General features: G+C 49.0%; 1 protein-coding gene across 2 annotated transcripts in view; it reads right to left on the bottom strand.

Annotated features, from left to right (window-relative positions):
• The window catches only part of Abcc1 (ATP binding cassette subfamily C member 1), a 101,111-nt gene that overhangs the window by 21,594 nt on the left and 63,933 nt on the right, over window positions 1-15,584 (bottom strand). For both annotated transcript variants that reach the window (XM_021184472.1, XM_029470501.1), the window contains exons 13-19: window positions 14,070-14,216; window positions 12,990-13,077; window positions 10,694-10,766; window positions 8,355-8,481; window positions 6,345-6,521; window positions 4,174-4,341; window positions 3,015-3,198 (exon numbers count right to left, since the gene is read on the bottom strand). In XM_021184472.1, the coding sequence (XP_021040131.1) occupies window positions 3,015-3,198; window positions 4,174-4,341; window positions 6,345-6,521; window positions 8,355-8,481; window positions 10,694-10,766; window positions 12,990-13,077; window positions 14,070-14,216 (964 nt within the window). The remainder of the gene's footprint in view (window positions 1-3,014; window positions 3,199-4,173; window positions 4,342-6,344; window positions 6,522-8,354; window positions 8,482-10,693; window positions 10,767-12,989; window positions 13,078-14,069; window positions 14,217-15,584) is intronic.

Genomic DNA, 15,584 nt, shown 5'->3' with positions numbered 1-15,584 from the left:
ACAAGCAGAAGCAATCCCTGCCCCTACCTCCCTAGATGAGCAAGCTCTAAGTCTATCATACAGTGCAGTACAATGGAAAATTGCGCAGCCTTGGAAGGAGGTATGGCTGCAATGCAGACAAGCCTTGAGAATGTAAGGCTTGACTCAGCCAGAAAACATGAACTTTTCATATTGCAGGCATGAAAAGATCAGAGAAGACTGGATATGAGTACAGGAGTGCCTACCAAGGGATGCGGACTCTTGGTTTTCCTTTGAAGTGACCAGAATGTTCTAAAGTTAATCACTGTGGTTACAAGACAGTATGTTAACAAACACCAGTTGACACAAATCCAATGGGGACATAAGGTTGGTACTGAATTACAGCTCAATAAAGCTTTTCTCTTAAACTCCTAGTAATCTACCTGCCTTCGCCTCAAGTGCTGTGATTAGAGGTTGTAATCCTGGCATCTTAATATGACATCTATTAAAAACCACTATGATATGCAAGGCATAGTGGAATATGTCTTTAATCCTACCACTTTGAAGGTGTTTTGTTTTGTTTTGTTTTGTTTTGTTTTGTTTTAATTTAAGGCCCACCTGATCTACAGGGAAAGTTCCAAGCCATCCAAGACTACAAAGTGAGACCCTTCCTCAACCTCCAGCAGTTCTGTTCCCTACTGGGGAGAAAAAAACTTCAAGGAGCCACTGGTAATACCCTAATGCTGACATGGAAATGAGTCCCAATCCCCTAACAAGAGACCAAACATGAGACCTGCCCTGCCGCCAGCCACTTTGTGTCCTTAGACAGATGTTTCTTCTCTGACATTCAAGGATTCAAGAGTTTCCCCACTTGGCCAAGAGAGGTGGCTTGGTGGTTAAGAGCACTTGCTGATCTTGCAGAGGCCCAGGATTTGATTCTCAGCACCTACACATCAGCTCACAACTGTCTATGACCAGAGGATCTGACTCCCTCTGGTCTCCGCAGGCACCTGCACAGTCTATTCATATTCACACACACACATACATACACTTAAAACAAAAAATAAGTAGGAAGAGTTCCCTACTAAATTTAGAATGAAATTCAAACCGACTCCTTCAAGGCCCTTCTGGGTGAGCACCTCACTGTCTCATTTCCTATCTCCTACCCTGATTCAATAGCTACCACTGTAGCCTCCTGTTCATTTCTTAAAACAAGCTGGTCCTGAAGCCTTTGCATATGCCTACAGAGTCTCTGGGTTGCCTCTTCCCCATGCCTAGCATCTCCTTAGGCTCCCAATGCCTATGCTGAATCCGTGGTCTGATGAATCCATCTTCTGCTTCTACATTTTAAGGTCAACCGGGGGGGGGGGGGGTTATGTTATTTTGTCACCATACCTAAACTGTGTGTTTCCCCTTATAAATGCCATATAAAGACCTCACCCCCAGAGACTATTACAATGTCTGAGACGGGATCTTCAGAAAGATTACTAAACCCAAGATGTGTCACCCTTCAGCTAGGCAGCCCAACTCCCACTTCACTCCTTTCTCCACAAAAACGTGGCTGTGAGCCAGGCACGGAGGTGGTGCATGCCTATAATCCCAGCTCTGGCAGGAAGATCAGATGGATGGAAAAGTGAGAGACGTGAAGATAAACAGAGAGACCTGAGCACAGCACAGCCCACACTCTAGAGCCAACTCCCAGGCTCAAAGCTCTGACATAGGAATTGCTTTCAATAGAGGGTATACAATATGGGCTAAGAAAGCATAAGTACTTCATATACAGTAGGTGTTCCATACATGCTCACATGGCCAGGTGAGTGGCCAGCAAACAGCTTTTTCTTAGTGACACCAAGCTCACAGGCCAGTCTTGAGACTGTAGGCTGCTATTTGCAGGATGTCCATTCATTGACTTTTATGAGAGTTTTACTTCTGGGAAACTGTACAATGGGAGTGGCCCTGTAGCTCCATCTGAGGGCCATCTACCTGAGATCTGTCTGGGGACATGTGGGAAAACAGACAGGTCCCAGAGAGGTAATAGCTAGGTGGGAAGCTGTCAAACAAGTTTCAGACATTTTACAATAGCTGTAACTAAAGCAAGATGCCCAGATCAAAGGGGTGTGTGTCCCTGTGGGCTGCAAAGCAGACGCTGGCTGGCATCATCTCCGTGCATGTCAACTGAAGCCACTGCTCCCAAGACGCAGGTAACCAGAGGGTCCTCTGAGAAAGCCTGTGTGACTAATAGAATAAGAGGCTACCTAATGGTCCCCAACTCACCAGCCACTGACGGAGGGACCCAGGCTGCTGGAGCCTGGCATTTGCTTCCTAAGTCCCCCAGCAACAAGGTCTGCAGGGACAGATTCAACTAGCACCTAAAGTTCAGGCCAACAGCAGAACCCCAGGACAGTAGGTGAGGTGGCTGCAATGGTCTGATCTGTGGTGTTCTGTGTCAAAGGAGCAGTACAGCTATGGCTATCAAACACTCAGGACATCCCAGATGCCCAAGACTACACTAATGGCCAGCACATGCCAGGTAGCCCTGCTGTCACATTGTTCTATGTGGGTAGGGGTGAGGGAGGAGACAGACATAGGTCAGACAGTCTAAAGTAAGGGCTCCAGGCCACAAAGCTCTGAAGAACATGCCAACCATGAGCGTTCACACTCCGCATTAGGCCATCTCCTGTGAGCCTCGTGCATCCTAAGCTACACCATGGCTGTCACTAGTACTCAGCCCACTTAGGAATAGACAAAATATATTTTTATCTACATTTTAGCCACTGAAGAACCGAAAGCCCACAAGAGAAAGTCCTTCAGAGTAAGAATGGAGACTCATCTTGAGGTCATAAAACCAAAACCTGACCCTGTGAACCTGGGTGTCAAGTGCTGAGAATCCCCTCTACCTGACCTGCAAGGTTAAACTGACCTTTTGGTCTCCAGAAACCCAATGTGCTTCTCACCCAATACCCTCATGAACTGCACCCCTAGAGCCCAGGTAAGACCCTCCCATAAGCAGCTATGATGATCAGAGCCAGCTCCTGTAAGTTCCCTGCCATTCTTACTGTCATCCTCCGAGGCCAGGTCCTGCTCAGCGTTGGCATAGGTGCGCAGGAACTCAGCGAAGGCCCCATCCCGGTCTAGCAGCTCCTGATAAGAACCCATCTCTGAGATCTTGCCGCCACTCATGACAATGATGACATCCACTTGGGGCAGGTAGCTGATACCATGGGTGACCAGGATCCGTGTCTATGGGTAAAACATAGACCTGGCCCCATCAGCACCATGGAGGAGACACTGTCACACCACCGTTGAGATTAGGAGTATCTCAGGGCATGGTTCAGGTCCAAAGGCTGTGGGCACACGCACACCCATTCATATATTCTCTCTCTCCCTCTCTCCCTCCTCCTCTCTCCCTCCCTTCCTCTCTCTCTCTCTCTCACACACACACACACTCACACACACACTCTCTCTCACTCTCTCCACAGGAGGAGCAGCAGGGTACAAAGAGAGCAGAGCCCTGCCTGGTCTCCAGNCCGTTGAGATTAGGAGTATCTCAGGGCATGGTTCAGGTCCAAAGGCTGTGGGCACACGCACACCCATTCATATATTCTCTCTCTCCCTCTCTCCCCCCCCCCCCCCCCCCCCCCCCCCCCCCCCCCCCCACACACACACACACACACTCACACACACACTCTCTCTCACTCTCTCCACAGGAGGAGCAGCAGGGTACAAAGAGAGCAGAGCCCTGCCTGGTCTCCAGGGATAAAGACAAAATGAACCACAGGCATGGAAGCAGTATTGGGATAAGGGGAAGACAGTGTAGAGAGAATACTAATGCAGAGTTGAGAAGACTATTTGGGAAGGAACCTCTAAGAGGGAGACAGAAACTACCAAGAGTGTGGATGAGGGAATAGTAAGGCCACCACACTACCTGCATTAGAGCCCATTGTGTGTTTGCAGTACTGGGGACTAAATTCAAAGCCTCTGCACACTAGGCAGGCACCCTACTACAAGGCTGCATCCCAAGCCCTTGTCTTTTAAGGTAAGTTCTTGCTGTATAGGCCAGGCTAGCCTAACTCTTCCATCTCAGCCTCCTCAGTGCTGGGCTAACACACACACACGCACACACACACAGAGGAAGCATGAAAGCAAGCCCAAGGATCAAAGACTTGTCCAAGGCCACACTGCCAATCAACTGACGTCCTGGCCCTGGGAGAATACCTTGTTCTTCAGTAGGCCCATGGGACCAACCACCTTCTCAAAGATGTGCTTCCCAACATGTGCATCCACAGCCGAGAGGGGGTCATCAAAGAGGTAGATGTCAGAGTTAGAGTACACAGCCCGGGCCAGGCTCACACGCTGCTTCTGGCCCCCTGACAGGTTCACACCCTAGGAAGACAGGGGGAGAGTGGGTTTCTTGGGATCCCCAGGACCCCAGAACCATACAAAACAAGAATGGGGACAGAAGAGCTGCTGCCTGGGACACCTGGCCCCCAGCACATACTCAGGGGAAGGAAGTAGACAGTCAGGCCTGCTGGCACGTCTATCAGTCCAGCTGCTCAGAGCCTGAGGAGACAGGAAGATGGCAAGTTCAAAGTCAGCCTGGGCGACATCTCAACTGAAAAGTAAAAGAAGGGCTGCGGGTGCAGCTCAGTTACAGAACATGAGCCCAGCCTGTCCCGGGCTCTGTAGTGCCACAAAAAGAAGAGGAAGCAGGCAGCTAATGGTATCTTAAAACTCATCAGCCTATAGAAGAGTCTATAGAAGACACAGTGTGGATGACAAAGATAGTATTATTTGTATTCCTATTATATTATTAGGCAGTAGCTGACACAGCTACTGTTGCTGTTAGTGTTCTGTGGTGAGCTTCACCATGAGCTACCATTCCTATTAAAGTCACAGAGTGAAGCTGGCGGCACCCAGAGCACTTCACTCACAGAGGAAGGGTTCAGCACTGAGCAGCAGCAACCAACTTCCAACAATGAGGGACCAACACTGTGGCCATGTACAGCTCAAATGCCCAGTGACACCTACTGAGTAAACTGTCCCAATCTGTGCCAAGACTGATCCTAGTAGCCAGCTCCCATATATACATATACATATAATATACATATACATATGATATACATATACATATGATATACATAGACACATATATAGGCAGAGCTAGGGATGGGGCTCGGGGTCTTTGCCCATACTAAACAAGTATTCTACCATTAAGCCACACTGCTATCCATTTTTTGTATGTTATTTTGAGATGGGATCTTGCTGGTTACCTATTCTCCTGCCTCAGCTTCCTGCATTCTGGGATGAAAGGCCCAGCTAAAAAAGGTCCCTTTAGTCCCTGCATATTGAACTGAAGTAGACAAAATCAGCCAACCCTTGACTCCCTTCAAACTCTGGCACTGAGACTTGAAGGGGACAGTCAGGTATCTCCAAGTGCTAGATCCCAGCATTAACAAAACGGGAAAGGCTGATAGGCAGGCTGCCACCAACCCCCAGCCTGTTTTGAAGACCCTGACAATCCTGCCTTAGATCCCACATAATACTTAGACCCTTCGATTTGCTTGGCACCTCCAACCTACTTAAACAAGGGCCCTAGCCAACCCAAAGGATCTCCAGGTCCATGCCAAGTAAAGACACCATGCATCAAATAAGCAAGCTGGGGAGAAGATCCTTGGCTGGAGACTAGGAACAGACAAACTCAGCTCTCCCAAGAGGTCCCTGACATTGGGCGTGGCTGCACTTCCAGCACATACCCAAGATAATCACTTGCACCAGAGCAAATGGGCTGGGAGTCTCGTCCCTCTTCCATAGTGGCAACAGAACAGGTGACAGGAGGGACTTAAGAATCTCTTTCCCATGGGACTCAGCATCAAGCAAGTCTGCTGGCCTCCCTGCGCCTCCCTTTCCTCAGCAGTGCATTAGGGATCAGAGCAAACCCCTCAAGAGCTACCATGCAGATGACTTAGGTTAAAAATGTTAGTATGGCAGCAGAGAGAAGTGGGTGCCAGCTAGTCTAGAGCCGTCCCCATCATCACTCGTATGCACATCCCTAGGTACACTGTGACAAAGGAAGTCATTTCTATTGTCTTGTCCTGCGGGTGGCACAGTATGTGGCAAAGCACAGCACACCTTTGGCTTTTATTCTCTTAGACTCTACATCGCCATGTGAGAGGCTCCCACTTAGATGGCGACTGACACCTCAACTAAGACCACAGCACCAAGAGCCATATGGTGGATACCCTGGCCAGACTTACATAGCATGGCAAAAGGAGCTTAGCCACAGGCTAGAGACAGCAGGTCCCTGACCATCCACTCACTGGCCGTCCTAACAAAGTTTGTCACACAGCAGCAGCTGATGCTGCCAGCTGTACCCATGTCACACTCACCTTCTCACCAATCTCTGTGCGGTCCCCACTGGGCAGGATTTCCAAATCCGGAAGAAGGGCACAGGCTTCCATAACTGCCTTGTAGTAATTTTCCTGCAGGGGGTGCCCAAACAGTATGTTCTCTCGGAGGGAGTCATTCTGAATCCAGGCCTGCTGGGGCACGTAGGCCACGGAGCCCTGTGTGGCAGGCAATGGAAAAGAAGGACAGACTTGATAAAAAGACAACAGCAGACATCTGCCTGTGAAAAGAACCAACTTCCCAAAACACACACAGCCAGAATAAGAAGAAAGAAGGGCACTGATCCACTGGAACAACACAGACAAGGAACAAATGAATCCAACTCCTTTAAGGGACAGAAAGGCCAGCTTGACTGGTCAAGGACAACTCATGGGACAGTAGGACAGGCAGGAAAGCAGGCGTCGGGGATTAGTTCACACATGGCTAGTGTCATGCCCACCTTTATCCAAAAAAAAAAAAAAGGTGATAGAGAGCCACAAAGGATTCTAAACTACAGGAATAGAAATCAACGACCTAAATCTGTATTTAAAATCTCAGAAAAAAAGACCAAATTGCTATTTAAACATTCCAGTTTCTATGAGCCTCAAGTGTCAGGACACCTCAATTGTAAGGCTCAAAAAATATTCAGCCATAGGCCATGTCTACCAAGACACTGGGGAAAATTAACGCTTTCAATATACTTTCTGAAATCACCAGCTATAAATAGTTCTTGGACACAGAGCACCAGTGCCTGGGATGGTAGGAACCCAGGAACTATGAAACAGACTGCAGCATGGATCTAGTGACAATTTCCCTTTGTCAACCTTGGGCATGTTGGAAGAAACAAACGGGCACATCCTGAAGCAGCAGCTATCTGCCTGGACCCAGATGCTGCTCACTTACTTCAAAAGAGCACTGAACCAGCAAGGGGAAGGACTGAAATCAAACAGTGACACAGGCCACATCCCCACACTTGAGTTCTCAGGGGAAGGAGATGCAAATGGCAGGCAGGTCCAGGCAAACACATCTGGCACAAGCTGGCTGAAGTAAAATAGCTGGGGTTGTATTGTGTTTTTTTATCCCCAGCTGCTCCAGAGGCTGCTGGTGACACTCTGGATCTTATTTACGTAGCAGGCAAAGGCCTCCAAGGGAATAAAGCACTTGTAGAAAAGCCCCAAGAGACTCATTTTCACAGCAGCTGTCAACTCACGGAAAGTTTAGCTCAGCTCAGAGCATGCTGGGCCTTGAATTGCTAAAGCCACACGCTTTCCCTCCAGGCCCATATTAAGAATTCAAGTAACACTAAGGATTTAAAATGCGTTTCTTACACCAGGTTCTGAGATTATTCCAGCCACATCAATCAGTACTGAAGTTATGCCCTATTCACAAGATTCAAAAGAAAGAAGCCAGAAGGTTCTATCCAGAGACCACAGGATGAAGTGAGAGCGGGGGTTGGGGAGCCTTCCTTGACAGGATGCTGGGATATCCTCCAGAGTCTTCACCCCTCCTTCCCTCTGTCCGACATTTTCAGGCAGATGCATCATTGTATTTTGGTCATATTCACCATTGTGCCTCTCCCTTTCTTGGTTTCTTCCTCCCTCAAACAGCCCTTTCTGCTTTCAACACACACACACACACACACACACACACACACACACACACACACGCACACGCACACGCACACGCACACGCTCGTATATTATTCAGCCAGGAAAACAGGAAAATGGTTGGGGCTGGAGATCATGTGAAGTGAAATAAACCAAATTCAGAAGGAAGGCAGGAGCCATGAACAACCACTCCTCGGCAGTACATCTAAGCATTCACAGCCTGTTTACTGAGCAGCTATCACATGTCACACTAGCCAAGGCACTGAGCAAAGAAAGAAGTGGCTGTCACTGAAACCTTGCTTTCCTAGATGAGCCGAGATGGCTGCTTCTTTTGACAGTTTGTAAGAGACACTGGGCTGAGCCTTCCTCCCAGACCATCGCTCCCCATCCTGGTCCCCATCCTACCTTGAGAGTCACATGTCCCTCCACCTTGTCCATCTCAGCCAGCAGGGCTGACAGCAGAGATGACTTCCCGCAGCCTACCTGGCCCACCACGGCCACAAGGGCTCCTTCAGGAATGGAGAAGGTGATGCTGCAAGGACACAATGAGGAGCCTGAAATAACAAAATGTCCTATACCCTCCCTGCCAAAGGTGGCCCTTGGCCACTGGCTTTGCTAGTCAATGCCTAAAGACCTCCAAGGCTGTGGGGCAAAGAGGGCCATGACCTCAGGGGCCCGATGTAAATATATCACAAAGCCCAGGCAGCACAGAGCCCAGGGGCTTGCCACATGTCACCCAAGAGAACTGATAGAGCGTATTCACCTATCTGACACCACAACACTTTGTCCCCAATGACAACTTGGCTGAGAAAATTCAGAAGACAGAAGACCAGGGTAACAGGCCAGGCCTGGAAAAAGATTCAAAAGACTGAGGGGCTGCACAGAGAGACCAGAGCTGAGTTCCAGACGGCCTTATCAACTGTTGTCTTTATGTTTGTGTACATGTATGTATACTTGGGGTGGCCAGAGGTCAACACTAATCCTCAGGCTCTGTCTGCCTTGTAGTTTTCTTGAGACAAGGTCTATACTAGCCTAGAGTTTTTCAAATATACTGGGATGGTTAGGCAGTAAGTTCCACGGATCTGAAGCACATACTGCTACATCCAGGTCCTCATCTTGCACAGCAATCACTTTATTGACTAAGCCATCTCCCCAGAACCTTCCACTCCCCACCCCAGGTAAGGTCTCACATAGCCCATGCTAACTGCCAACTCACTATGTAAGCAAGGTTGATCCACCACTCCCGCTCCTCCTGCCTCTGCATCCCAAGTGCTGAGATTACAGGTGTACACCACCATACTCAGCTTTGCAATGGCCTGCTAACGAACAGAAGTGGTGGTGCACACCTTCAATCTCACCACTTAGGAGACAGGTGACAGAGGCTGGTGAATCTGTGTAAGTTCGAGGCCAGCATGGTCTGCATGAGTTACAAGCTAGTCAAGATGGCATAGTAAGGCTCTATCTCAAAAGAAAAAAAAAAGAAGAAGAAGAAGAAGAAGAAGAAATAGAGCTGTAGGCTCTACAGCCACAGTGGCTTGTCATCATGTGTAACACTGCTGCTTCTGCAGCTGACAGCTCAGCACACTGGTCTCCGTGCCCAGACCAGCCAGCCACATGGGCATCCCAGGCCCGCAAGCAGGGTCCCTTCCTTGGGTACTGGTTTCAAAGCTGGCTAACTATATGGATCAACTGTTTGATTCTTCTGTGTATGCACATAGGAGTGCAAGGTAGAGGGAAAACTCAGGTGTCATTTCTCAGGTACCATCCATCTTGTTTTTTAAAGACAAGGTCTGTCACTGGCCTAGAACTCACCTAACAGGCTACTGAGCCCAGGAATCTTCCTGTTTCCCCGATGCTGGGATTACACAGTGTCACCATGCCTAGCTTTTGTCACAGGGATTCTAAGGACCACATTTGGATCTTTACTTATTGAGTCCCCTCGCTAGCCCCTGAAACACTCATTGCTGTTGAGTCTTTTGTGCTGCATTTGTGAGGGGCAATGCCATGGGACCACCCTACGCAGAACACCCAGGGAAGCAGTTCCTCCCTTCTTCTAGGGGATGCCAAGATATTCTTACAGGCTAAGGGAGTCAAAGGATAAACAGAAAAGACTGGAGATTCAAAGTGGCAAATCAAAGGACCAGGAGTTCTGATGCCAGAAAGATGTGGGCAGTGGAGTATTGGCACAGGAAAGAGAAAAGCATTACTAATAAAGGAGGCAGGATTTAAGTTAGCCCTAAGAAAGACCTTTACACTCTGAGTAGTTAGTGGAAGCAGAAAGGGAGAGACTCCTTTCTCTGAACAGTCTGTACTGAGCCTGATAAAATACAGCAGGCAAGTTGCCATGTCAACTGCTTAGGGGCACAAATAACAAATGTGGTTCCAAAAAGGTTCCACTGGCCTTGTGTTTTGGATTCCTTAAGGAGATTGGCACCAGTCCAGTCCCAGTGACAGCAGAGCTCTACAGGCCCCTGAGACCCTGGATCATGCTTTACCTGAAAACAGACTTTCTCACTGCCCCAAACCCCAAACTCCCCTTGTGGCCCAAGAACATGACTTCCTGTCACAATCAGAAGGGCCACCTATACCAAGCACCTTCTGAGCTGCTCCTCACAACAACCTAAGCAGTTGTGATTGGACCTTATTCCAGATGGGTAAACTGAGGCTCAGAAAGGCAAACGTTGGGGTCACAGAGGTGAAGAGTATTTAGAGCCAGTGTCAGTGTGCCCACCTCCCAGGCTTACCCATTCAGTGTGGGAGGTTCACCCCTGGCCCACGTGAAGGTTGCATTCTTCACAGTGATGCTATTTCCTTCGCCTGGAAAACATAAGGGACAACATGTCAGGAGTCAACAGGTGCACCATGTGCAGATGCCCTACTCTGGCCCTCTACTGAGGCTGAAGAACCTCGCTGGTCACTCAGTGCTTGGGGACACCTTCCCATTTCTCAGGCTGGAAAGGCTGAGTATGAGCCAAGGTCAAGGAGAAAAAGTTGCAGCCTCATGGAAAGCTCTCTCCACCAGGGTCTTTCCCCTCAGCTCTTGGATCCTAAGACATCTTCCCTTCCTGCTCCCCTCCCTTAGCCACTCCACCCTGCCTACCTCCTAGCAGATCAATGTTTCTATTGCTTCCGTGACAATCAACCAGCATCTACTGGAAGGCTACTAGGAAACAGGGCGTGCTGCAGAAAGGTGGGGGAGGGGAGGCGTTGGGCCAGCGCCCACATTACAAGGCCCAGATTCCTGAGGATGCTACCCGCCTCCATTTCTCTCCCCTGGCTGCACTTTTGCTTCTGCCTCTAATTTTTAAGTCCTTTAATTAGCTGCCAGAAACACTTTCAGAGAGTGATAGGCCATAGCAAGGAGGTTAGTAGCTAAATGAAATTAACCACAGCTCCCCCAAGAGGAAAGGCTTGTTTCTCACTGTGGTAAGGTTCAAACCAAGGTGCACACTAAGCAGAGCTGTATCCTCACAAAAGAGGAAGCTAGGCATGTCACTCCAAAGAACTGGCCAGAAGCTGCTACAGACCATGGGCGGCGGCAGCCTGAGCTTTAGGGGAGCATGACAAGCCGGGCTGCAAAGTGGTTAAACACTTCAGCAACAGAAGCACTGCTCAGGACCAGTGGCTCAGTGGCACTTGCAGAGAACTGTGTACAGCTTGGCCGTAGGAGCTCTGGGTCTGGAGTCTACTTTGCTGGTCCCATACAGACCAGCAAACCATGGACAACAGAAAACCATGGAAAACAGTCCCAGCATTTGCTTGGGCTGTAATTCTCAAAAAGGAACAACTGTCCTCCTAGGGGACACTTGAAAGTTCCTAAAGATCATTTTTATTGTCACAATGGGATGACTAGTATGAGACATAGGGAGATGTCAGGGGCACTACTCACCACCCACAGTCATAAAGCTGTCCTCAACAAGGACTGTGAACCCCAAGGGGCGCCAGTGTGATAACCTGGTAAGGGCGGTGGAGAGCAGCTACTACCCTCACAGAACAGCAGACCTGTGACTTGCACATCACCACTCACATCCTACAACGGCCCACAAGACTCCTGGTACTACATACATTGGCACCTCATCACCAATAGCCAGGTACTGTCATCAATTCTGTTTTCTGGGCTCTGAGCCAAAAGGTGTCGGTTTGAGCCCCAGTACTACCACTTCCCAGCTGGACAGTCTCTCTAGATCTCTTCCCTCCTGTGAGCCAAGACTATCCTAGAGCCACCACACTAGACCACTACAGTAGGAAGCACATGCACACAGAGGCCTGAGAACAAAGGCTGGCAGGAGAGCAGGTGATCAAGAAATCTTAGCCAAAAACTTCCCTTTTGGGGACCTCAGGCAAGGGTCATGATACAGTGGGTGTATTTTAACTAAACACCCATGCCAGAAAAGGCTTACCTCTCCTGGTGCCAATAACAGTGACTACAAACTGCCTAGACTCCCATACAAGACCCCAGCTCAGGGGCTAGTCAGAAGGATCAACTAACTAGTCTAAGAAATAAACCAGTGATAAAAATCCATAGGATAGCTGGCTAGGCCTGGTAGCACAGCCCTGAACTCCCAGTTATTTAGGAGACTGAAGATCCCAAGTTTGACCAGCCTGAGCAACATAAACTATGTCTCAAAAGGTAAAATGTGAGCCGAGGCTGTAGCTCAGGAGTAGAGCACTTACCTAGCTATGTGAAGTCCCGTGTTCAATCCCCAACAGTAAATTATCCATCAATCAATTAAAAACAATTCAATTAAAGGCACTTTTACTCCCATGATCCAGATGAGAAAAATGAAGCTCTGAGTACTCGGAATTAGGCAGGAACAGAAACTGGGAGATCCCCCACCCAGGGCAGAACCAAGGCCTGGGCTGAAAAGCCCAAAGTGTCACTCACACTGCAGGCGCATGGAGGGAACAATAAAAATCGGGAACCCCATTTCTGCCCTCTCTGCAGAGGTGGGACCCTGGGTCTTTTAGGCAAGCTGGGCAGAGTCAAGCTCTGGGGAGGCCAGGATAAGGAGCCAAAGTGGGTAGAAGACAGGCACCCACCACTCTTGATCGACCTCCGCTCAATGCTGTCTGGCTCCAGCTCCTCATGAGACAGAAAAATCCTGAGACGCTTGAGGGACACGCTGGCCTGAGGAAGAAGCACAGGGTGTGTCACCTTGATAGCATCTGGGCCACCTGCCACACTGAGCCTGGTGCAGCCTTAGAATAAAACTTGATGCCCAGAGGAATCACTGCATGAAAGGCAGGGGCTTCCTTGTATAATAGGATTTGGAAGGTAGCCACTTCTGCGCTGGCAGACTGAGTTTGACCAACAAATTACTGGGTTCTGGGTCCTAATTATGGAACGACAATACATGCAGTAGTACATATGGGCAAAGGGTCTGGGTTAGCTTAAAAAAAAATTCCTTCAGTAGAGAAAGAATGAAAGTAGGAAGGAGGGATGGAGAGAGGTCCTCAGAGTTTTCAACAAGCACATCAAGACCCATCAGCAAAATATGATATTGAAAAAGTAGGCCAAGATCTGTGTTTTTCAAAACACCAGCTTAGAGAGGCCAGAGGAACATAGAATATTCCAGAAAGATTCTTTGAGATTAAAAGGGAAGTATTGCTGTGAAGTCCATATCTCCCATCTGGGCTGGAGTTTTAGGCCAACCTAGGCTACAAAGCCAGACGTTCTGTGCCAAGAAGGAAAATCTGTTTCTTTCTCAGATTAGAATCAAGTGAGCCCTTACTGCTGAGAGAGGAGCCATGCTGGGATAGTGGATCCAGTAAGTGGATCCACACACGGGGCTCTACTGAATCCTCTAGGACACAGCAGCATGAGCAATTTGGAAAAGCATGGTCAAGGCTGCACAAATAAACCAGTGGGGCAGCTTGGGTCCAAATGGCACTGAGAAATCTGTGGATTCCATGGGCTGGAGTGCACATGTCCCCTCCTGCTTCCTTGCCACCCACATGCCTATACAATGTTGCTAATGACCATGAGAAAATGACAACAGCTCCCACATCCAACCCTGGTTCCCACTGTCCCCCACACCCCTGCAGGATGCTGCTGCTGACCGTGGTAGGATTGTGAGAGCCCCTATGTTACCCTCTTGGCCCCCTCTGTCTTATACACACCTGCACAATGCTGCTGATAACCATGGGCAGGATGTTGAGTGGGAAGCGCAAGATATTGAACAGGGCTAGGGACACAAAGGCTTTCTTTGCATCTAGGATATTTCTCTCATCCACAGTCACAAAGACAGCAAAGGTTGACAGGGCCACCTGCAAACAGAGCAAAGTGTTGAATGGGGGAGGAGCCACAGCTGCACCACCCCTGGAAGGGGTGAGGAGTCAATTAAGGCAGACCCCCTCCACGGGGTTTAAAATGGCAAAAGCCCAAGGGAGATAGGAAAGGGACAGGTGCAGAAGCAGCACTCCTGCATCATAAAGAATGGACTAGAAAGATGGATGATCAGCTTTTCAAACACCTGGCCACTATGTAAGTATTCTTGGTATGCAGGTAACGCTGGGGTCCATTCCCAAACGTACAAAAATACAGCTCAATTGGTGGAGGGCTCTCCTCGCATACATGAAGCTCTGAGCTCACCCCCAGTAGTACATGAGGCAGGTATGGTGGTGCATGTCTGTAGTCCCAACCCTGGAGAGGAGGAACCAGGAGGATCAGAAATGCCAAGTCATCCCTGGCTACAGAGGGAATTCAAGGCCAGTCTGGGCTATGAGAGACTCACTCTCAAAAACAAAACAAAAGCCAGAAAGTCCCCATAGCACATGACACATAGCACATGGCACATGACAGATTGGTACCTGGTGAATCTGGGTCTGCACATCCCTCCTCTAATTCTGAAATGGGAACCTCCCTGGTGCAATCTAGTGGGCAGCCACAGGGTCCCTTGGGGGGGGGGGCAGTCCTCTGGGACACAAATGGAATAAGCAATCCAGAAAACCATATATATAGGACAGATGACCAGCCCTGATCCTGGAGCCACCAAAGGCTTTCCCCTGGACAAAACCCAAGCAGAAGCAGTAATGCAGAAGCAGTCATGCACATCCGTGCCATTTCAATCACCTCTAGAAGACAGTGGGCTATGAAACCAGAACCTATTCACTCAGAGCACATCAATTCTGTGGCTGAGTATGGGCTCTGCTCCCCATATAGAGCTGACACACCTATGAGGTACAACCAAGCCAAGTGCTGGGTGTAAATCCTACTGCATCACCCAAGAGGCTGCGTTTATTCCACCTTACGCACTTGCCCAGTTCCCTTGAGCCATGCTGCCAAGGATTATATCTTCCTGGAAGCCTGGATCTGATGCAACCAGCAAGGAGACCTGTTTTCTGCTGTACCTGTCACTAGCCAGCCAGCAAACCCAAGGAACTTTGAGAAAAATTATTCAAGGAGGGAGGCAGTGCTCCAAAGCCCATCAACACACTATCATATGAGCAGTCCCAGATGGTAGCTCTTTCAAGAAGCCTGGAACATTAGCCTCGTAGATTATTCTTTTTTTTTTTTTTTTTTTTTTTTTTTTTTTTTTTTCAAGTGCCTACTATGTAGTCCTGGCTGTCCTGGAACTCACTGAATAGACCAGGCTAGCCTCTGCCTCCTGAGTGCTGAGGTGTGTGCCAGTATAG

This window comes from Mus caroli, chromosome 16 (genome assembly GCF_900094665.2).
Source record: "Mus caroli chromosome 16, CAROLI_EIJ_v1.1, whole genome shotgun sequence".
Lineage (NCBI taxonomy): Eukaryota > Metazoa > Chordata > Mammalia > Rodentia > Muridae > Mus > Mus caroli.
This window is presented reverse-complemented; position numbering and strand designations above follow the sequence as displayed.